We start from the raw sequence: 21053 nt of genomic DNA on the forward strand, positions 1-21053 counted from the left end.
GGCCCTGGGGGCGGGGCCGGCGAGGGGCTTAAGCCGGCGCCCTCCCCTTCCCGCGGCAGACCGTCTTGCGCGCTTTGGAGACGGGAAACCCGGCGGAGGTGGCGCGGCCGGCAGCGGATCCAGGTGCGCGCCTGGGGGGGATGCGCCTTCCCCTCCCTCTCTCCCCCCCACCACGCTTTTCCTCCCGTGCAGCCCCTTTGTCTGCCCTGCAGCTGCGCCCCCCCTTCCCTGCCCCACGGGATGGCCTCCCGCCTAGCCGGACGCCTGGGTCCCTTTGCAAGGAGCTCGGGGTGGGGGGGGGGAGGAGAGAAGCAGGTGAGGCTGCAGCCTTTGGGGGGGGCGCCGGAGGGGCTGGGAGGGGAGGGGGCGTGGCTGGTCCTCCGGCGAAGGAGGCGAGGGGACCGTGTGTGTGTGTGCCAAAGGGAGTGGGGGGGCCTGTGGTTATAGGGCGAGGCGGGGGAGGGTCTCCCGACCCACACCTGGCCAGACCTCACTTTGCCCCTTGACCTGCGCCCCGCCCCATCCTTGGTCCTTAAGAGGCGGCTCTTTTCCACGCGCGACCCGGAGTGACCCCGAACTCGCTCTCTCTCCCCTTGTGCGACCCAGGAGGGCACACACGTGTGTGTGTGTTTGTGTGTGCGCGCCCCCCCCCAAGCCCGCGCCATGGCCGGCCCCTTCGTGGTGGAGAGCCCCGACGTCAGGTACACCCAGGAGGCCATCGAGGCCAGGTACTCCTATAGCAGCGTCCAGGTGTGCCAGGAGGAGGGCGTCACCAAGGTAGGTCCAGGAGGGGGCGAAGGGGGTGCAAAGCCAGGAAGCCCCCCCCCCCCGGCGAGAAAGGAAGCCTGCGGGAGACGCAACCAGCGGGGGAAGCCGGACCTGGAAGAAGGGCCGAAGGAAAAGGGGGGGGCGAGAGGGAGGCATGAAAGGACCAGCCCGGGAGGGCTCCCCCCCTTTCCTTTGAAGCCACCGGGCTGGTCAGTGGGCCTCGAGAGCAGCCTGGTGGCGTTGGTGGCCTTGCCCGGCTGGCAGTGGCTCAGGCGGCCTCAGAGGGGAACCTCCTCTGGGAGGCTTGTTATCTGTTTTTTCTGGAGCCTGGGGGTCTGGCTGGGGGTTGGCAGCCTCAAACCGACCCCTGTCCCCCATCCCGACAGGGTGAGCCTCCCGGGCAAGGGGGTGGAGGAACCCCTTAACTCTGCCCAGAAACAAGGACTAATAAAAGTGGGGAGCCCCTGACAGACCCAGGTTCGAAGGGGGTCCCGTGTTGCCAAACCCGAGAAACCAGGCTGATGTTTGTCAGCATCGCCCAAATGTCGGCACTGACCTCACCCTGTTCTTGTGTCGGGCGGTTCCGCAGGTCAAGCCCTCTGCCACCGACCTCGTCTTCCGCACCGAGAGGCATGTTCCCAAGCTGGGCGTGATGCTGGTCGGCTGGGGCGGGAATAACGGGACCACCGTGACCGCCGCGGTCTTGGCTAACAAGCTGGGTCTCTCCTGGATGACCAAAACCGGCCTCAAGGTGAGCCAACCGCTGGCGTGAAAAGTTGCACACATGCCTTGGTGGGTGTGATCCTCTGGGCACGAGGACCAAAACAGTGAGCACGGAGACCTTTTTTATGTTCCTCTTGTGGCACATTGTGGTTTGCTCTCATTTTCCTGCAGGCGGTTGGTTTTGATCCATGCATTTCTTTTTTCACTGCAGGGGGTGTGTGTCATTTTTGTTTATTTTTGAAAGACTTGTTTTGCTGCGTCCGCTCTGGACTTCAGAGGTGTTTTTTTAAAAAAAGATGAGATAGAAGAACCAGAGGAGGGCCAGGAAGGGACCTGGGTGGGAGGAAAGGCGGAGCGGAAACGTAAGGGCTGGATAAGGTGTGGTTTGCCGACTCTCTTGCTGCTCCTCTGCTGATGCCAGTTCTCTGCCCCCCCAACCCCATTGTGCCTCCTTCCCCCCTTAGCACGCCAACTACTATGGGTCCCTCTTGCAGTCTTCCACCGTCTGCCTGGGCACCGGCCCCTCCGGCGAGGTCCACGTGCCTTTCCGGGAGCTGCTTCCCATGGCCCACCCCAACGACATCGTCTTCGACGGTAAGGGCCCCGTTTTGCAAACAGAAAAGAAAACTCAAGATTAGGGTTTGGCAGAACGAAGCGAGCATCGTCTGTGCACATGAGGGATGAAAGAGCGTTTAGAAAGACCATCCTTTCCTGGCGGGACGTGATTCCGGACGGCCGTCTCTGAACGCTCCTCGCCTTCCTCTCTCTCTGTGTGTGTGTGTGCTAGGCTGGGACATTTCTTCCTTGAACCTGGCCGAGGCCATGCGCCGAGCGCAAGTCCTGGACTGGCCGCTACAGGAGCAGCTCCGGCCACACATGGAAAGCTTAAAGCCCCGGCCTTCCATCTTCCTGCCGGAGTTCATCGCCGCCAACCAGGAGGAAAGAGCCGACAACGTCCTGAAAGGAACCAAGGCCGAGCAGGTGGGCGGTGCGGGGAACAGCAGAGCCTGGCCGCTAGTCTAGCTGGCCCATGGTGACCCCTCTGTGGCCAACGGAGACTCCCCCCCCCCAAAAGGCAAGGGGGGACAGATTCGGTGTGGGAGCCTTTCCGGCTTTGCCACTCCTCGAGCTCGGGGAGGTCCTTGGGCTTTGGACCCCGTGATGTTTTGGACTTCAGAAAGTGGTTGTCCTGGAAGGGGACCTCGGCGGTCATCTAGTCCAACCCCAGGGAATCCGGAGTTGCTGCACACCTCACATGTGAGCACATCTCCTGCAGTGGGGGCCGTTCGTCCTAAACTTCAGTCAAAATCCGCTTCCTCGTTATTTGAACCCTTTATTTAGGGTCTCAGCCTGTGCTGTCAGGGGCTGATGAGAACTGTAGTCTCTGAACATCTGGAGGGCCAGTGTTCGCCCACCCGAGCCAAGTCTTAATTTTCTTCCGAGATTTCACACGAACATGTCCCGGCTGCAGCTTAACTCCTGTGACTTGGAACAGGGTGCCTAACTTCATCCTGTTCCCGTGCCCCTCGGCTAGGCTCCTCATGAGCAAGGCGACCCCTACGATTATGGGGTGGGGGCGGCATCTGGGAAGAGCAGGGCTTGAACCTGAACAGTTTCCTGATTTGGCCGGGGGTGGGCTGGATGACCTTCTGGGGTACCTTCTGGCTCTAGGGTTTTGCCAGACAGCAGGTGGGTTTCTCTTGTTCGTGGGTTCATGCACTCCTGCCGGCTTCTGGATCCTCTTTCCCTGCTTCCAGATGGCCCAGATCCGCCGTGACATCCGGGACTTCAAGAACTCCAGTGGGGTGGACAAAGTGATTGTTCTTTGGACCGCCAACACCGAGCGCTTCTGTGAGGTGCGGCCGGGGGTGAACGACACGGCTGAGCATTTACTGCAGGCCATTGAGGTGAGGATTGGGTCCATTTCCCTCAGGGTAACTGGGCCCCTAAGCCACCCCACCCCACCCACCCCCTCTTCACTCCCTCGCCCCGCCTTCTCCCAGGCCGGCCTGGAGGTCTCCCCGTCCACCCTCTTCGCGGTGGCCAGCATCCTGGAGGGCTGCGCTTACATCAACGGCTCTCCCCAAAACACCTTCGTGCCGGGGGCCGTCGAGCTGGCCGTCCAGAGGAAGGTCTTCATCGGCGGAGACGATTTCAAGTCCGGCCAGACCAAGCTGAAGTCCGTCCTCATCGACTTCCTCATCAGCTCCGGCATTAAGGTAAGTGGGCCGCGGGGGTGGGGGGTGCCAGGACGGAAAGAGGAGCGCGGTGTGGGTCCTGGACCCTCTGTGGGGTGCCTCCGAGCTGGGATCGGCAGGTAGCTGTGCTTTCCGTCTCTGGGGCTCGGCACCTTTTCGGGGGAAATCCTTGAGGACTAGCAGCGTGGGGTGCTCATTGAGGCCCAGCCGCCGGCTCGATCTCTTTCCGTTCCCTGCAGCCTGTCTCCGTCGTGAGTTACAACCACCTAGGGAACAATGATGGGCGCAACCTCTCGGCGCCGGCCCAGTTCCGCTCCAAGGAGGTCTCCAAAAGCAGCGTGCTGGACGACATGGTCCGATCCAACCCTGTCCTGTACGGGCCAGAGGAGGGGCCGGACCACTGTGTGAGTGGCCGGGGGGGACGACGGGGGACAATGCTGGGGTTGCAGGGCTGGCAGGAGGAGGGGGGGATGGGGTTTCCCAGTGGAGTCCTCTACGTGTTGCTTCCCCCCCCCCGGACAGGTGGTGATCAAGTACGTACCCTACGTGGGGGACAGCAAACGGGCCCTCGACGAATACACCTCCGAGATCGCCCTGGGCGGAACAAACACCATCGTGATCCACAACGTGTGCGAGGTGAGTGGGCTGTGCCAGCATCGAGCAGGTGGCGCCGGCTGATTTCTGGGGCAGGAATCTCCCGGGGGGGCTTGATCAGCCGGGGGTCAGTTCCAAGCCATGTTTGGATGCTGGAAACAGTGGATAATAGAGAACCCTAGGCCTAGCATGGTCTCTGCCTTCCTCTAGGGGCCAGTCCTGGTAACTACAGAATGGAAATCCTTGTTTCTGGGTGTTTTCTTTAATTTTTTTAGATCACAGGTGAGACTGTGGGACTATTTCCATGGATATGGAGGTCCTGCTATATTTCACCCACGTCCCCCAAGCCCAGAGTTTGGAAGGAGCCCTTCTGGCACTGGAGTTGTGTGAGCATGCCAAAAAGAAGCCTGAAAAGGGAGGCCAGGGCAAACCCCCCCTCCCCCGGGGAGATGGACCAATTCCATATTGTTCTATGCCAGTCTTCATTTCGGGTGGGTTTAGATGACCTTTGGCGTACCCATCCAACTCTGCGTTCCTCCTACACATTCTTTGAGGCTCCTGGGCCACTCTTATCAAATTTGAGTTTGGGAAAGTTCCTTTCTTGGCTCTTACAACCACATTGCCCAAGAAAATGGGAATTCGTCATCTCCGAAGAAGGCAAATTTTCGAGCTTTGTCTTCCGAGGGTGCGGGTGCATATCCTGACACCCTGTCACCTCCTTCCCCCAAATTCTTTCTCCTTCTCAACCCCACTCCCTGTTTCCTCCTCCTCATCCGCAGGATTCGTTACTGGCCGCCCCCATCATCTTGGACCTGGTCATCCTTACCGAACTTTGCCAGCGGATCCGGGTGGGGGTCGCAGGCGAGGGGGACCCCCAGCCCCTCCACAGCGTCCTGTCCCTTCTCGGCTTCCTCTGCAAGGCCCCCCTCGTCCCCCAAGGGGCCCCCGTGGTCAACGCCCTCTTCCGCCAACGGGCCGCCATCGAGAACCTGCTGAGGTACCTGGATCCGAAAACGGGTCCCGGGTGTCCTGGGGCGGCCTTGGGGTGGGCCGGCTTGGGGACCGCAGGAGGGAATCTGGGTGGGAGCCGCCAGTGCCTGACCCACTCCCCGTGGGAGGTTCGTTCAGGGGCCCTGCCAGCTGTGGTTGATGGGACTTGTTGTCCAGAATTGCTAGTGCACCCCCCGCTGCAGGGGTGTGTGTGTACAGACGGTGGCTCCCAAGGGGGATGGGGTCCCACTCTCGTTTCCTAATCCTGCCTTCTCTCTCTCTCTCTCCCCTCCCGCCATGTCCTGGACAGGGCTTGTGTGGGGCTTCCCCCGCAGCACCACATGCAACTGGAATACAAGACCCAGCATCCGTGGGGCTGCGCCAAGCGCTTCCCAGGGCCCACCACTCCAGCCGCCCCCAAACGGGCAGCCCCCCACCTCAATGGTTTCGTCTGCCCGGCAGAAAGCAACGGCCCCCCGCCCCCTGTGGCCCGGGGCGGCCTCCTGGGCCTGCAGGACTAGGCGCCCAGCTGCTCCGGCCGGCCCGCACTGCAGGGGCCGCCCTCTTCCCCTCTTTTGCCGTCTCCTTCTTCTGTCTCCAGTCATTTTGCGAGCTGTCGGTGCCCTTTCCTCCTCCGTTCCCTCCTTCCTTCCTCTTCTGCATTTCTGTTTCCCAAGCCAAGGCTTCGGAAAGCTGTCAATGTGTTTTTTGTAGTTGTTGTTGTGGTTCCGTCAGAGAAATTTGCAAAATAAAAATGAACAAAAAAAATGAAATTTGGCCCCGAATGTGGCATAGCGCTGCACTGGTTGAATGCTGCTGCAACGGAGCTTCCATATTCAGGGAGAGTCTATTAGTCTGAAGAGGCTGTTTTATTGGCAGCAGAAGTCGGCAAAGCTGTGGGCAAGGCATCCTTTCCTGACAACAGATGATGGGATTTGTAATCCAGTGAGTTTGGGAGAGCAAGCAGTGGCAGAACCCACCCACCCCAATCCCTATGAACAAATCACGCTGCTCCAATGGCATATCGGGTTTTTTTTTCTTAAAAAAAGAATTAAAATGACATTTATTGATCCAAGGCTTTTCACCAGCCATTTTTAAAAACTCAAGTGTCAGTCTCAAAAAGCGATACTCAAAAGCCACAATGTATTTACACTGAACAACAATGGGGTGCATGTGTGTGACCCCACAGGTGCTCCCATGGGGATCAAAAGTCATCCCGACCTTCCATACAAACTTGAACAAACCCACAAATCTACGCACATCCCCCCCAAAGTGGTTTGGAGACAGTAGGACCCCTGTGTCCGTGAGGGGGTCAGTTCCAAGCCACCAGCGGATGCCGGAAACCACAGATAATAGCAACCCTGTACATAGCATGGGCTCTGGTTTCCCCTAGTGGCCCATTCTGGTAATTACATGGTGAACTTACACATTTTCGCATTTTTCTTTCAATATTTTTCATCTGTTCAGACAGTGGATACTGATCCCTTGGATACGGGGATCAAGCGACAACAAAATCAGAACAAAACATGATCTAGAGACGGCTGAATCGGCTCCCAAAGGAGGACACCCGCCCAAACACAGACCGGCAACAGGAGAGGGGGGCCACCCCTAGCCCCCCAAAATGCCCATTGGAAGGGGGCCTCTTTATCCTCACCTGAATCCTGGCTTCTTTGCATCTTTTCCTCTCCTGGCGCTTGGCCTCCCGAAAACCCGAGCACCATCCCCCACCACCAGGGGGCAGCCCCCCACCCCACGAAGTTCGCCCCAAGTAGTCCGAGGAGCCAGTGCGGAAGGCAGCCCAGCCAGGCCGACGTCCCCTCCCCAAGAACGCCGAAGAAAAGGGTATCACCCTCTGGAAAAAGTGGGTCTAGCGTTTCGCCCGCCTGCCCAATCGTGCGGATGGCACCTCCAAGTTATTAGTTTGCTGAGTTTGGTGGGGGTGGGTGGGGGTTGTTGTCAGCTGGTTTGGCTTTAAAGGGGAGGGGTAGCTGGCCAAGGGGGGCAGTTTAGGGAGCCTTAAGACCCACGGAGGGGGGGCATCAGGTGGGCTCTGCTGGAGCATCCAGGCTGCATCACACGCTCATTGTCACGCTGGGCGAATACTGGAGAGACAGACGGGAGACATCCCAGCATTAGAGGGCCTGGGGGGGGATCCGTTGCACGGAGCGGGGGGGCACCAGCCTCTGCGTCACACCTCTGACAGCGGCCGCTTCCAGCTCAAGAGGGCCTCCTCGGCCGCCAGCCCCAGCCGGCCAGGCCAGGGGCCTCCCCATCCCCCTTGGGGGCCCCGAGACCCTCGCGAACCCCGCCGCGGCCGCCGCTCCACCGCGCAGGCCCTTACGCTCTCGCTCTGGAAGGGGTTCAGGAAGCTCCCAGTGCCCATCTCACCGCCACTGCCGTCGTCGTCTCGAGGGGTGCCCGGCGGGTTGGTGAGGGGGGGCAGGCGGTTGGGAGAATTCTAGGGGGAACGGGGGGGGAGAGAGAAGAAAAACGTTCATCATCATTCGGCCCTGGCCAAGACGCCCCAAAACGTCGTCCTAAGGGTGGAGAATCCCCCCTTCAGCAGAATGTGGGCTTTTGAGGAACCCTCGCAGCCGGCATCGTCTTCGAAATCCCCGGGTACAGAACAGTTCGAAAATGGGGTTCTTTCCAAGGGGTGAACCCCGGTGGAATTTGGGGAGCCATCATATAAAAAAGCCCCTCTGTTCGGAATAATGCAGGCAGTGTCCCCCTCCCTTAACATTCAGGGCCCCCCCCCCAGGTATCTGAGATCACCCACCCCCTGCTCCCTGGCCCCTACCCCCTCACCTTGGGCAGACTGTCCATTTCCGCCGGACCTGTAAGGAGGAGAAGGGGGAGGGCGGCTGTTAGAAGAGTCTGGGGGGGCTGGCTGCTGTGGGACCCCACTTTGGCCCCCTCCTAAGCCCCATGCCAGGCCATGCCAGCTGCCTTGCTTTTGGTTTTATAATCAGCTTCATTTAACAGTAGGACTCCAGTATCTGCAGGATCGGTATCCACTGAGTCACTTATCAACAGTCTCAAAATATTAAAAATATTCCAAGAAAAATCCTAGACATATAGCTTTCTAACATATGGGAGCCAGAGATCATACTATATATGGTGTTCGTTATTAAAAGAGTGTTTGCTATAATCTGCATTTTTCAGGCTCCACACAAATATTGGGGATGTGTGTGTCCTAATTTACATGAATAAATAAGAATTTATTTTTCTCTCGCCTCCTTTTTTTCACAACCTCTGATGGAGGTTAAGCGGACGACTGGCCCAACATCACTCGCTGTGCGTTTTGTATCCGAGTGCACATTCGAACCCAGATCCGGAGTCCCAGTGAAGTGCTCAAAACACGACACCACCTTCTGCTCCTCCCCAGAAGCATCCTCCAAACTCCCCCCTCCCCTCCATGGACAATCCCCGACTCACCCAAGGACCCATTCAGGTGGTGGGGCTCCATGGCTATGGGGCCTTCGGGGCTGGCTCCCATGGAAAACTGAAAGCCAGGTGCAGAGAGAAAGAATGAGGCAAAATGAGCGCCACCTAGTGGCCTCCGGCTGTCCTTGCTACTCATCTACGAGAAGGTGTCAGGACTAAACCCCACTGGGGGGGGGGGAGGAACCCTGTTCAAATTGTCCCAACTTGAAAAAGGAAAGGGAAAAAAGGCTGGATTCAGCCTTTTTGCATTCTGTGGCCAGTAAAAAAATATATATTTAAATCCCCCCCAGTGTGTCGTCACAGACCCAGTAATAATTTTGTGGAAGCAATCGGCATGCAGTAAGTCCCATAAACGGTGAATTTAACACTCTGGGTATTAAAATGTATATTGGGGACATGAACATTTCCCAACACATTAGGGCTCCCGTAGCTACAGGATCAGTATCCGCTGATTCCCTTATCCACCGTCTGGATTAATGAAAAATTTGGAAGGAAAAATCCTAGCACTTTATATTTTCATCAATGAAGTTACCAGAACTGGCCACTAGATGGAACCAGGGAACATGCTATGTATAGTGTTCACTATCATCCACCTTTTTTGTCATCCACTGGAGGCTTTGGAACTGATCCCCCCACAGAGGCAGGGTTTCTACTGTAATCAAAAGGGAAGGGATGCCCGATATGTGGGATCTGATCCTGCAAAAGACGCTGGACAGGAGGGCTCTCACCCCCTCTCCTCCTTTGGGCCTCCCCGTCATCTATGCCTTGCGGCCCCGGAAAACGTCTCTTGAACAGAAGTCAAGGCGCCACGACACAACCAGAGAGTAGGCAGGGCTTAAAGGCCACTTACACTGGGCCGGCTCCCCGGGGGCCCGGTGGAGTTCATCACATACATGTTTTCGCTAGAATTGGTGGAGTCTGTGGACAAAAAAGGAATTTAACTTTATCAAAAAGTGGCCTGTGGCTCCTTATGATCATATTGTAAGAGAAAAAAAATCAACAAACATAGCAAAAAATTTAAAAACACCAACACACTTATGTCTGCGGCGGGTCGTTTCCTAGTTACTTTTAAAGTTATTTTACCATTTTTGGCATGCTGATAGGGACCAGCACCCTCCCGTTTTCTGCAACAAGCAATGAATGAGCTTATTTATCATCAGGGCAACCTCAGAAGACAAGAAGTGTTGTTATTTTTTTTTGGTCAAGCCCTTGGTGATTAGGACACTTTCCCCACCTTTGCAAAACTTTCCCTTAGCAGACCCGAAAAGGAGGCACGAAAGGAAAGAGGCACACAACCCATTGGGTACTTTTTCCGTCCTGGATCGTCCACGGAACGAAGCCGCGGCCATCCTCATTCGAGCCTTTTGAAACGCCTTCTGTTATTTTCGCAGCGAGTGACAGGTAGCGATTTCAAAGCACTCCTGGGCACCCACAAGAAGCACTCACCTCCGGGGCTGGGCATCAGTGGGGTGTCAGGGGGCCCGCTGCCTCCGGTGGGGCCCTGTGGGAAGGGGGAGAGAGAGAGAGAGAGACAGACGACAAAGCGGTTTGGAAATTAAAGACCTGCAATGGCTCTGCTTGCGAGAAATGGCCCCCACCACCACCCCAAATCCGTGGGCCGTTGTGCCAAAACTCACCCCATAACTGCCAGGAGAAGGAGAGGAAAACGGCCCCTAGAATCAGAAAGAGAGAGAGAGAGAGAGAGAAACGAATCAGCCAGCTAATGAAGCTCCAAGTAGACACCCTCCCTGTGCCTTTATCAACCGCATGGGTGATGGATTAAAAACATATATAAAACCCACATACCGCGTTTGGGTTCATATTCAGCCACGGCCCCCGAATGCCGGGACCCCTGTCAAGAGACAAACACACAACTGCCGAATCGTAAACCATGTCTGTCAGCTTTTCAGACAGGGAGAAAGGGGGGCGGTCTCTAGGCTGGCCAAACGAGGGCCACTCATCCCCAAGAGCTTGGGGGATGCCCCACCTCCCTGCCCCCCCACGCAAAACAAGGTTAGGGTCCCCCTCCTTACATGCTCAGGGTGGGCATGCCAGCCAGGGACCCCGGAGGGACCCTCATCCCACCTCCGTAACTCTGGAGGGGAAAAAGAAAATAAGAATGAAAACGGAGACCGACATGATGATGGTCTGGTCCTCTGGGTCCTCAGAAGGGGTGGAGAAACGGCAGGGCTCCACGAGGCCATTTATCCCACCCCGACACCTCCCAGGGGCTGCCCTCCAAATGGAACAGAAAGGGAGCCGAAAGCCCTTTTCTCCTTTCATTTTTTTTTTAAAAAACACCTCTTTCAGATTCAAGAAAAGTTTTATTTTATCTGTTTGTTTGTTGTCTTAATAGGCTGCCTTTCTCTCCCAAATTGAGGGACTCGATGAGAGGATTTGTTTTTAGGATGGTTTGGAGGCCCCTCGTTCTATGAAACGTCTGTGCCGCCGGGAGACCCTCCCCTCTTGGTTAAAAAGTTCTAAAAATGACTTAGGATTTGTTAAAGGCAGACTTAGCACGGACGTTCAAGCAACTGGAAATGCAATGTCTCTGAGGGAGTTATCCAGACAGTTAAGTGCCAGTTAATGAGAAAGGGGTGGACAACCCAGGGCGCTTGAAGCTATTCGCCTCTGTGAGTCTCTCGACTTCTACTGGCCAGCAAAAGGAATTCTAACAGAAATTCAAAAGTCAGCAACAGCAAGTGTGTTGCACTTACCTGTGGCACCACCCCCATCATACCCCGCGGGGGGGTCATGCACGGCCCAGGACCCACGCTGGCATGGGCTGCAGAAAGACACGACTGTGTTTAGGAGGGAAAGATGGCCTTTTGTCTTCCCTCTAGATTTAGGCCCTCCAAAAGCACACCAAGGTCTGGGCAGGGCTGTCGCTGGTCCCCTCTGGGACGTCACGGCAGCCCCGCCCATCAGGGGTCGACCGTTCCCCCAGCAGTCTAGCCCCATGGATCTGCACCCTTTGGGGTCCGTGCAAGGAAAGAATTGCACCCGGGACCCACCCACACCGCCATTGCTCACCTCGGGCGGCCGAGTCCATCGCAACCGGCAGGAAAGGCTGGGACCCGGGCACTCCGACCGGTGGCTGCAGGAGAGAAAAGGCTGCGGCAGCCATGACACGGACTACTGCGCTGGGCTTCCCGTGGGGTGGCCCTTGAAGGCGATCCATTCATTCCTAGCCCCCCCCCCCCCCGTCTGACAGGTTGCTTTTAAGCTGGGGAGCCCTAAACAGGGATGTCAGCGATCCAGGTTTCTCGCCAGGAGAGCCATGGGTCCCCTTCTCCGTCCAGCTCCACCTGGCCTACCTCACAGGGCCGAGGTGAGGAGAAAGCAACAAAGAGGCCGTTTGGAGCTCTTTCCCTCCATCCATGGTAAGAAAACAGAATCATCATGCATTAAATGGTGGAAGAATTGTGCTGCGCTGTTCAGACCTTTCCCCCCACCCTCTGGCCCCCAATTCCTGGCTCCCAACGAGAGGGCCCGAAACAAGAACCCAAAAGGGGTCCTTTTCCCAAAAGGGATCAGAACCATCCTGTCCAGCTCTTTAGGGTGGCCTCTGGATTCTCCACCGTCTTAAGTGAAAAAACAGGGACCCGCACGGGACAGACCGGCGGGGTGATCCGGGGGCCAGGGACTCAACGTTCATTCCCTGAAGCCTGCTTTTTCAAAAAGGGTCGTGCCAAGCTGGGCAGGCGGGAAAGCTCACCTGACTGGGCATGCGGAGTGAAGGCCGGAGTCCGCCGGGGAAGCGCGAACCCATGAACGGCTGCCGGAGAAACAGAAAATCAACGTTAAGCAAAACATGGAGGCAGGGTGTGTGTGTGTGAATGAGTGTGTGTGTGTGTATTGCCTGACCTTTGAAGAAGCTACATTTTTGAACACCATGTCCCAGAATGCCCCATCTTCTCTAATGTTGTGACTACGCAAGTGTCAAATACAGTGAAATGTTTGATCGGAGTATTTACAACCTTGCGTGCTGCTTATCCTTTGTTTGGGCTGGGAGGGGCCTTTCTGAGCTGGAGTAACTGTCAATCTATCCAGCACTGACCAATCATTCTGTCCCTGCCTCTGGATTCAAAGACGGCCCCGCCTCTCTGCTCTATTGGGAGCAGTAGTGGTTTGTTTGCAGTTGATCTGTTCCCAACTTTCAGCAATGAAATGTTTTTTACTCTTTCTCCTACAAATGTCTCAAATGGAGTCGATGAGATGGTTCAGTGCCAGCTCATGAGAAAAAGAGTGGACTCTCTGGGAACTTAAAAAGCTATTCTTCTCTGTGGTACTTCTGCTGTGTATCAAAAGGAGAATTTAAACCGGAAATTCAAAACTTTAAGGGAGCCCTTACCTGATTATGAGGGCCCATCATCATGGCGCCAGGGTTGGCCAGAGGGGCCTGAGCATGTCGGGAGGGCTGGGAGCTCGGCGGTCCCTGAGGGGAGAAGCAGAAACCAGCTGAGGAAGAGGAGGAGGAGGGGGCAGCCCTGGATCATGAATCAGACTGGACCCCATCTTTTGAATACCCCACGGCCTGATCCATCCGCCATCGAGACCTGGCACCCTGTTTCCATCCACGGACAGCAGGATTCCTTGATGTGGACGTCCTGCCCCTGCGGCTGGGTCTCTGCCCTTTTCGCCTCCCGAGGTAGACTGCCTCTGAAGGTGGAGGTTTTACTTGTGAGGCCAAGCCGTGAACAGAAAGGGGCCTCCAGTCCCGGTTCCTGGAGTTGGGTCTGTCGCCGGCTGAAAAGGTACCTGGAAGACCCCAGATGGAAGAGGCCCCGGGGGCAGGCCATCCCCGGGGGCCAAGCTGGCCATCACAGGACTGCTCGTGGCCGCAGAGCTCTGTGGAGACAGAAGAACGCGTCGGGTTTGTAGATTCACCCGGCCTTTCTCCCTCAAGGCGGTCTGTGTGGCTTTCCCCTTGGTTTTCACGCCAACCCTAGGAGGTGGATCAGGCTCAACGTCTTCCTTCCCAAGAAAACAATAGGGCTTCTCCGGGGAGCGGTGATTGTCCAGATTGGGCTGGATGACAACTCCCATCAGCCCCAGGCAGGAGAGTCATGGGGGGGGACTGATCGGAGAATCTAACAACCTCTGGAGTGCCTCATTTTGTCTCCTTGGCAGACCTTGACCCTTGGGCCAAGTTCCCTTATGATCCCCAAGACCATCCTCTTAAAACATCAGAGCTGGAAGGGACCCTCGAGATCATCCAGTCTGGCCTTCTGTCAAGGAGGCCCCGTGAGGGCTTCGAACTCCCATCCAGCAACTGCCAGGCTGCCTCAAATACCCACGCACAAACACAGAGCCTGAGCAAGGGCTGGTGGCTGCCAGTCTCCGTGTGTGTCTCCGTGTGTGGGGGTGGGTGGGTGGCTGCGTGTGTGGGTCGAAGGCAAGGTGGTCCAGAGAGGATGTGGTTCCCATGGCAACCGCCAAGGAGGGAGGCAGGATGCGCAGCCGAGGGAAGCCGCCGAATCCGATGCGGCACAAAAACCTTGTTATGCAACCTCTTCGCTTTCTCTCTCTTACGCACAAGATCTGAATCAGAGCCTCAAAAAAAGAAAAGGGGGGGGGACCCAAAAATCAAATAAATAAAAGTGATTAATTCTGCAAAATTGTACATCCACCGGGTTACTGTGATAGGCTGTTTAAGCCTATTGGCCGGGGAGGCGGGGGGGGGATGTGTTTATAAATGCAGTAGAGTTTAATTCCATTTTGTCGCCTCACATTTCTTAAGAGTGTGGTTTTAATAAGGCCTGTTTTTCTTCTTGTGGGGTTGTTGCAGGAAAAGCAGCCAATAGACCTGTGAGGGCTTTAAGGACTCCTACATTTTCGGGATTCAGAGGCAGACTGGTGCCAGAAACGTTACAGTTTAAAAATAATTTGTTCCAATTTCTCATGATGGTGTTCGGGAAGTACTTCATTACCATTACTCATTATGACATGGGATAGGTTTTCAGAGGGGGAGCTAAGTTACGTCTCTTTCAGAAACAGCAATAAATAAATAAATAAATAAATAAATAAATAAACAAACAAACAAACAAACAAACCAAAGGGGAAAACTCAAACATTGTAGCATCTTTGAGAGTGACAAATGTCATGTAGATTTCATTTGCAATCCACAAAAGCTCACATTAAAATAAACTTGTTGATCTAAGGGCATGTTTATTTTGGTTTTAGTTTCATTTATGTTACTTTCACCTGAAATAAAACTTTGTTACTTTCACCTTTGAAAAGAAAAAGAAACCAAAACAAATGTTATTTTGCACACAATTGTGTAGCCTTTTGTAACTTTTCGTTACACGTTTTTAAAAACCCTTTTGAACGGCAGCTGCCAGAATCTCCCCATCTTCTGGCTGTGGATTCTGGGAGTTGTGATCTAAAAAAAAACACCCTCTCCGGTTTCTGTTCCAAACATCGAGGTTCTGTGCAGCTTGTTAGCAGGATTGGTAGCCCCACTGGGTAGCAAAGGGTTCTGCAAGCGTGTCACGACCACGTGAACGGCTACACCCCCTTTTGCCGTGGAAAGCAACTGCTTAAAGTAACTTTTGCATGAAACGGGAACACATTACTCATTGCTCCGGCGAAAGATCTTAGCTTCCGCTCTGTCGAGTTACTTTGGAAACATCGTGGTGCCTTCCTTACCCCAAGAAAGTAACTTAGGAGAGGCCGCTGTATAACTTGTAACTTGTTTCCCAGAGACCAGGGTCCGAAACGCCACCTGGCCAACATCGGCCAGCCACAAGCGATCCACCATACTCACGTAATCGTGGAACACCTTCGTCTCACCCGAGTGTTCGCACGTCTCCCTCCGGTCGGGCGCTGCGCAGTAGAGGTCCCAAAACACACTTCGAGGGGGCGGGGGAGGAGAGAGAGAAGGAAGAGATGGGACAGGCGTTAAGTGAGACCCCACACAGACCCTGGAAAGGATGCGCATCAGTGTGTGATGGGGTCTTCCGCCCAGGCCATTGGTATATTCCATTATTCCAGAGGTGGCCCAAACATAACCATTTTTTTTAAAATTGGAAAAACGTGACAGCTCAGATACAGTATATATCTTTAAAACTGGGCAGGGGATATAATTCGGGGGGCCTTTTCCGTCCTGGAGGGCGGAGGATCCTGTTTAAAATCTCAGCCACCGTTCCTCTCCTCCCCCCCACCCCCGACATCCCTGCATCCCATAATACTCTCCCAAATCACAACCATGTGCAGATCACGGAGCAAGACATAGAGGGCAAAGAATGGTGGGATTTGGGGGGGTGCAGGGGGGAGTGTGTGCTTGGTTCGTAAGAGGGGGGGAGAAAGAGAAAGAGTGTGCCTGAAGCCAATAAATTTAGTGGGGGAATTTTTGAGGTGTACAGAATCCAGGGAAGTTTACACACACACCCCGAAACAGCACTCAAAATCCCATTGGCAAGAAAGACACACAAAACTCATATGACACTTCTTTCCACAGGGGCCTCGTGTGCAATTTGGGGGCCACCTGGCCTGTGCTCATGAAATTAACTTGGAGAAGATGTTCAGGTTACTGAGATGTTGGCACGGGTTTTCAGAGGGAGGTCCGGGAGCACATTTGACCCGGCTCAAAATCAATGTCCCTTTAGCATCTTTCTAGGTCAATAAACTTCCAGGTCAACCAACATCCGGCCGAGGTCAAGGGCTGTGGCGGACACTCCACCTGCTTTTATTTATTTATTTTGGCTAATTCTGGACCCCAAAATAATCAAGAGCAGACCCCAAAACCTGCCCTCATCAGCACAATCTACATATTGAATCTCATCCCATTGGTTGCATTATGGAAGCCTGCAGGCCTGACTATTTAAATGATCACACAAATCTGATGCCCAAATAAAATGTGCTCGCTTTCAGGGTGCCACAGATCTCTGGGCTTTTTTGGGGGGGATTGCTGAAAATTTCTCAGCCCCCGGAGGGGAGAGCAGAGCTCGGAAAACCCATATACGTTGGATTACGGATTTAACCGGGAAAGACCATCATCCTGGGAAAAGTGGGAGGCTAAAGGTGAGGTGGACGGACTCCCTCAAGGAATCCTTCAGGAGGAAACGGGGCTGGAGAGCGTGAAATTTTCCCAGCACGGAGCCAGAAACAGTCCGGCTTGTGTATTTGCCGGCCCTGGAACGGTGCTCTCTCCTCAGGCCATAGTTCAATCCAAGGCGCCACCCCAAAAACGTGGATGGTCACTCACCACCACCAGGAGTGAAGGAAACCTGGGGGCTCGCCCAGCGTGATATTCTTCTCCCAATGGATCTGGAAGGAGGCAAAGGAGCCCCGGTAAGAACGGACGGGGCAGGGGAACCGGAAGAGGGGAGGGGAGCCGCGGGGAAATCCCACGGAGGCCACGCTTTGGGCGGGGATATCCATATTCGCACAAAGCACCACAGCTGTAAAATGGGGGCAGGTGCCACAGAGGGGACCCACGTCGGCTGAAAGCGGCTGGAGCAGACCCCAAATCCTTGCCACACTCCCTTTTAGAGGCGCCTGACCCATTTCCCAAACCGTTCTGGATTCCCAAAAGACGACGACAGTCCAGAGGACCACTGGAAATCTTCCCCACGAACATCCTCAACGAAATGCTTGGGGGCAGATTTTTTGGATGTCACAAACTGCACCGTGAAGAGTGCCACGGATTGGCTTCGGAAGGCAGCGGGCTCCTAAACCGAGGCCACCGGTCAGGGATGGTTTTGCTGTAGGGCTGGACTAGATGGCCTTGGTGGGCCCCTTCTGGTCCTACCCTTTGATACTTTGAAGCCGTGGCTGCATTTTACATGCCTGGTGCACCTGGTCCGTGAGGCCGGCCACGGGGAAGCCACTGCCCTCTGAGTCCGGGGTTTTACGGTTTTTAAGAAAGAGCAGTGTCTTCTCGCAATCGTATCATGGGACGCCTTCCAGAGCCACCAACCAAGACCCAGCATGCCGGGGGTGGCACGTCCTTTTGAGTTTCCTGACAAAGTGGGCTTCCCTTAATGGACCACACAGCTACAGGCACAACAGCACTGAGAATCCCACTGGGGTTTTACTCCAAAGTAAATGTGGCCAGGCAAGCGTAGGAGGGTGAATTAGGAGAAGATGAGCAAGACTGTGCCCCACGGAGTGCCTGGCAAGAAAAAAGGACCTTATTAATGACCTGCAACAGATCACGCCGTTTGATTTACTCTGGAGTAAGATCTCAGCAGGGTCACGGCCAGTGCAATCCAATGCAATGGGACCAAGCAGTGCATTTGCCGACAGGTTTCAGACATTACGTTTTCTTCTCAAAAACCAGAAATGCGGATTGATACTCCGGCAACCTTCCTTCCCCCTGCCTTACCTCCGAGAGGAAGCTCTGAGCCGATTTCTGCGCACCCATGTGGAGCAGGTACTCGTACACGTAGAGGGCCAACCTATGGGATGGGGGGGAAGAGGCATCGGTCAGGCTCCTTCCTTTGTCCCCCCTATGCCCCAAAAACAACCCCCTCCCCTCGGCTAAGGTGAACCAATTCAGCACTCCTTCTGCCTTAAACCCGATCACCCTAAGAGTGTGTCAGGAGGGAGGGTTTAGGGCTTAAGCCCCCTGCCCACAGCAATAACTAGCCAAAGCCCACCGCGACAGGAAAAGAGAACCAGACTCCATTCCATTGTCGAACACAGCGGGTGGGAACCACAGGTGGCCTGCTCCCGGAACTGGAGGCTCCGCTCTGAGCTTTCCTTATGAACCGCTGGCCTGCTTTTCATGCGTTCCCAGAGCATTTGGCATCCAGACAGGAAATGAGGAAAGGAAGAGGAAGGAGAGGGTGGGAGGAGAGCCGGCTGACTCCTTTCGGCCAAAGAGCCCACCCCGAAATTTGGAGAAATGAGGTGTGGGCTGTGTCTGAAGACCGTGTTGAATTTCTCAGAGGTCCCAATACAGAAACGGATCACGGGTGTCTCCAAGGCGCCCGCCCCCGAACTCACAGACTCGCTTTGGTGCTTTTAATCTCAGTTCGTCTTCCCTCGCAGGGCTGTTTGCCACGAGGCAAGGAGGACCACGGCAACCGCCCCCCCCCCCCCAAGAAAGGACAAACTCATCATAACCGGATCTCGCTTCTCCATTCCTTACGGGGAGGAATCTCCTCCACATGATTACAAATCTATTGAAAACATATTTATTTAATCCGATCGACAGGCTGAGTTCTGTCCTGCCTGGAAAGTGGGGGACCAAAGTAGACAAGAGGGCGACCACTCCGACTGTTCGTGGGAACAGACATCTCAATATTCCAACACGTTTGGACAAACCACATGACAGAACCCCAATTGAATTAAAGGCAATTATTAAAGCATAATCCACAGACACACACACAGAAACAAACAAACAAAAAAGGATCCATCCACAGTTGATCCTGGCTCAGCGTTCATCAAAATGCAAAAGAAAAAAGAAAAAGAAGCCACACTGGAACTGGTTAAGAACAGAAAATAAATCCATTAAATTAAATTAAATTGGGTTAATGCAAAGCAATTACACTTCAGTTTATTTATTCCCCTCTTTCTCCAAAGTGAGCAAGCGAGCGAGCGAGAGGAGACGCGATGGAAGCCACCTCCAGGAGCCCAGGAAAGGAAGCGTCTCAATCCGTCCCTTGGTATTTATGCATCCTGGCTCTTCACGGTGTGGTGTGGCGCTCAGATTTTGCCACAGGAGAGGGCAGGAGGAACAGTTGTGCGGTTAGTTGGTTTTGCAGGAATATCACACAATAAAAACAGCAGCAGCAGCACTCTGTGCTCTACCCATTATATGGTACTGCTTTCCTCGGGGATTGAACCGGGGAGAATCCAGCCAGCCAGCCAGGCAGGGCCATAAAATATAGATGGTGCCAGATGTGTGCTGGCTTGCCCACTGCCCCACAGCTAAAACTCCCCATTAAGACCTTGCTCAGACCCAGGACTTGATCTGAATTCATTATCTGGGGGGGGGATGGTCGGGAGGGGCAACCCCAGCCTGTCCCCAGTTCTGGATTTGAATGCTACCAAACCACCAATGAGCACTCATGCACCTTTGGACAGGTTTGCATTGAAAGAACCCGGGAAAATTCTTCTTTGGAGGTGAGGGTCGAATGCTGGGGAATCTGGGATTTGTAGTCCAAAAGCAAAGGGGGGCTGATCTTTCTCTACACAGGGTTAATAAAGTGGAGCAGCCCATCCTCAGCAGGCTGCAGTAGAAGAAACCATTTCCTGTGGGTGCTGCTGTCGTTTTTAAAGGATTCCACAGGCCCAGGTTCAAATCCTGCACTCACCCAGGAACTCACCCTGCAACATGGGCCAACTACTGATTCTATCTCACAGAGCTGGGGGGACAATGGGAACTGTAATCCAGCATGCACGCACACCCCACAGGGATCTCTGTTCCCTACATCTAGTTGAGGGAAGCCAGAAGGGTCCTGTTTCATCTTTCCCACAAACTGGTATACAGTGATAGACTTCTCCTGAATGTGGAAGCTCTAGTACCACCAGAGTGTACCAACCCCACCCACACCCGAAGGTGGAACACCAGCCCTGCGAGGGAGGAGAAGAGATGGGGAACAAAGAGGGAGAGGGGTCCCTTTATCTCCTGATCACCGGCGGGGGGGGTTGGACGAGATGACTTCCGGACCCCCCCGTAGCTCCATGGGACCCAGCCCTTCCCAACTGGGGGAAGGAGCCCTGGAGCAAAGGAAGGGGGCTCCCCCTCCTCCCGAGCCCTCCCCCCTTCCCAAGGGGGCGCCCCTAATTCTCCTTCCTCCCTCCCTCCGTGGAAAGAGGGAGGGCGCAGGGGAGGGCAGAGAGAACCACCCCCACCGCCCGCAAAGTTTCAGCCTTGTGGGGGGGCACCCATGGGAGGGGGAAAGGCACTTACTTCTCGCGCGCCTGTCCGTCGGAGGGGACGCCGGCGGCTTTCCCTTTGGGGTACATGGCTAGAGGCTTGGGGAGGGGGGGTCACCTGCCGTCAGAGGAGGAGGAAGAAGGCTGGGGATCGGGGGGGTCCCGGCCAAGGGGAGGAAGAGGAGGAGGAGCCTCCACCTTGCATCCCCATGGCGCCGTCGGGGCTCCTCCGGGGACCGGCCGGGCAGCCAAGAGAGACGCGCGCTGCCTTTCTGCCTTTCCCGGAGGGGAGGGGGCTCCTCCTCCGGCAGACCCTCCCCTCTCCCTTCTTAAAAGGGCAACGCCACCGACGGGAGGGGGCGCCGGGAAAGGAGGATGCGTAACGCGCCTCCTGCCTCCTCCAGAGACGCGCGCGGGGCGGGGAGGGGGAAGGAGGAGGAGAGGGGACTGGACGGGTCGGGAGGGTCTGCTTCTCTCATCTCACCAGCCGGGGTCCCGATC

The 21053-nt window shown here is 55.2% G+C and overlaps 2 protein-coding genes across 8 annotated transcripts; one reads left to right on the forward strand and one right to left on the reverse strand.

The window, feature by feature from the left end:
* Positions 1-6046, forward strand: ISYNA1 (inositol-3-phosphate synthase 1). The gene is made up of 11 exons (XM_072977845.2): positions 1-123; positions 607-777; positions 1358-1519; positions 1956-2085; positions 2279-2472; positions 3249-3398; positions 3495-3710; positions 3929-4093; positions 4212-4325; positions 5063-5280; positions 5584-6046. The coding sequence occupies exons 2-11, from the start codon at positions 664-666 to the stop codon at positions 5792-5794; spliced, it is 1674 nt and encodes a 557-aa protein (XP_072833946.2). The 5' UTR covers positions 1-123; positions 607-663; the 3' UTR covers positions 5795-6046.
* A 251-nt stretch (positions 6047-6297) lies between these two features.
* On the reverse strand, positions 6298-20890 carry SSBP4 (single stranded DNA binding protein 4). 7 transcript variants are annotated; one of them, XM_072977850.2, is made up of 18 exons: positions 20587-20885; positions 18052-18124; positions 16930-16991; positions 15490-15574; positions 13482-13571; positions 13075-13158; positions 12439-12498; positions 11754-11817; positions 11438-11505; positions 10754-10815; positions 10527-10572; positions 10358-10393; positions 10167-10221; positions 9571-9638; positions 8712-8778; positions 8082-8110; positions 7615-7731; positions 6298-7375 (listed from the first exon to the last, which is right to left on the reverse strand). In XM_072977850.2, the coding sequence occupies exons 1-18, from the start codon at positions 20640-20642 to the stop codon at positions 7346-7348; spliced, it is 1152 nt and encodes a 383-aa protein (XP_072833951.2). In that variant the 5' UTR covers positions 20643-20885; the 3' UTR covers positions 6298-7345. The 7 variants fall into 7 exon arrangements, with proteins under 7 accessions (XP_072833951.2, XP_078235139.1, XP_078235140.1 ...); XM_078379013.1 differs by lacking the exon at positions 20587-20885 and adding an exon at positions 19748-20286 and having other exon boundaries at positions 7662-7731; XM_078379014.1 differs by lacking the exon at positions 20587-20885 and adding an exon at positions 19748-20278.
* Positions 20891-21053: the final 163 nt, after the last annotated feature.

Source organism: Pogona vitticeps, chromosome 7 (assembly GCF_051106095.1).
Source record: "Pogona vitticeps strain Pit_001003342236 chromosome 7, PviZW2.1, whole genome shotgun sequence".
In the NCBI taxonomy this organism is placed as follows: domain Eukaryota; kingdom Metazoa; phylum Chordata; class Lepidosauria; order Squamata; family Agamidae; genus Pogona; species Pogona vitticeps.

What these genes read in the sequence shown, in the direction of transcription:
- ISYNA1 (XM_072977845.2), top strand. Translation starts at nt 664, where the DNA reads ATGGCCGGCCCCTTCGTGGTGGAGAGCCCCGACGTCAGGTACACCCAG. An exon ending in CAACGACATCGTCTTCGACG is followed by an intron (nt 2,086 to 2,278) that starts GTAAGGGCCCCG and finishes TGTGTGTGCTAG; the next exon opens with GCTGGGACATTTCTTCCTTG. An exon ending in TCATCAGCTCCGGCATTAAG is followed by an intron (nt 3,711 to 3,928) that starts GTAAGTGGGCCG and finishes CGTTCCCTGCAG; the next exon opens with CCTGTCTCCGTCGTGAGTTA.
- SSBP4 (XM_078379012.1), bottom strand. Translation starts at nt 19,893, where the DNA reads ATGGGCTGCTCCACTTTATTAACCCTGTGTAGAGAAAGATCAGCCCCC. An exon ending in CTCAGAGCTTCCTCTCGGAG is followed by an intron (nt 16,992 to 18,051) that starts GTAAGGCAGGGG and finishes GCCTCCTTCCAG; the next exon opens with ATCCATTGGGAGAAGAATAT. An exon ending in TTCCATCTGGGGTCTTCCAG is followed by an intron (nt 13,159 to 13,481) that starts GTACCTTTTCAG and finishes TTCTCCCCTCAG; the next exon opens with GGACCGCCGAGCTCCCAGCC.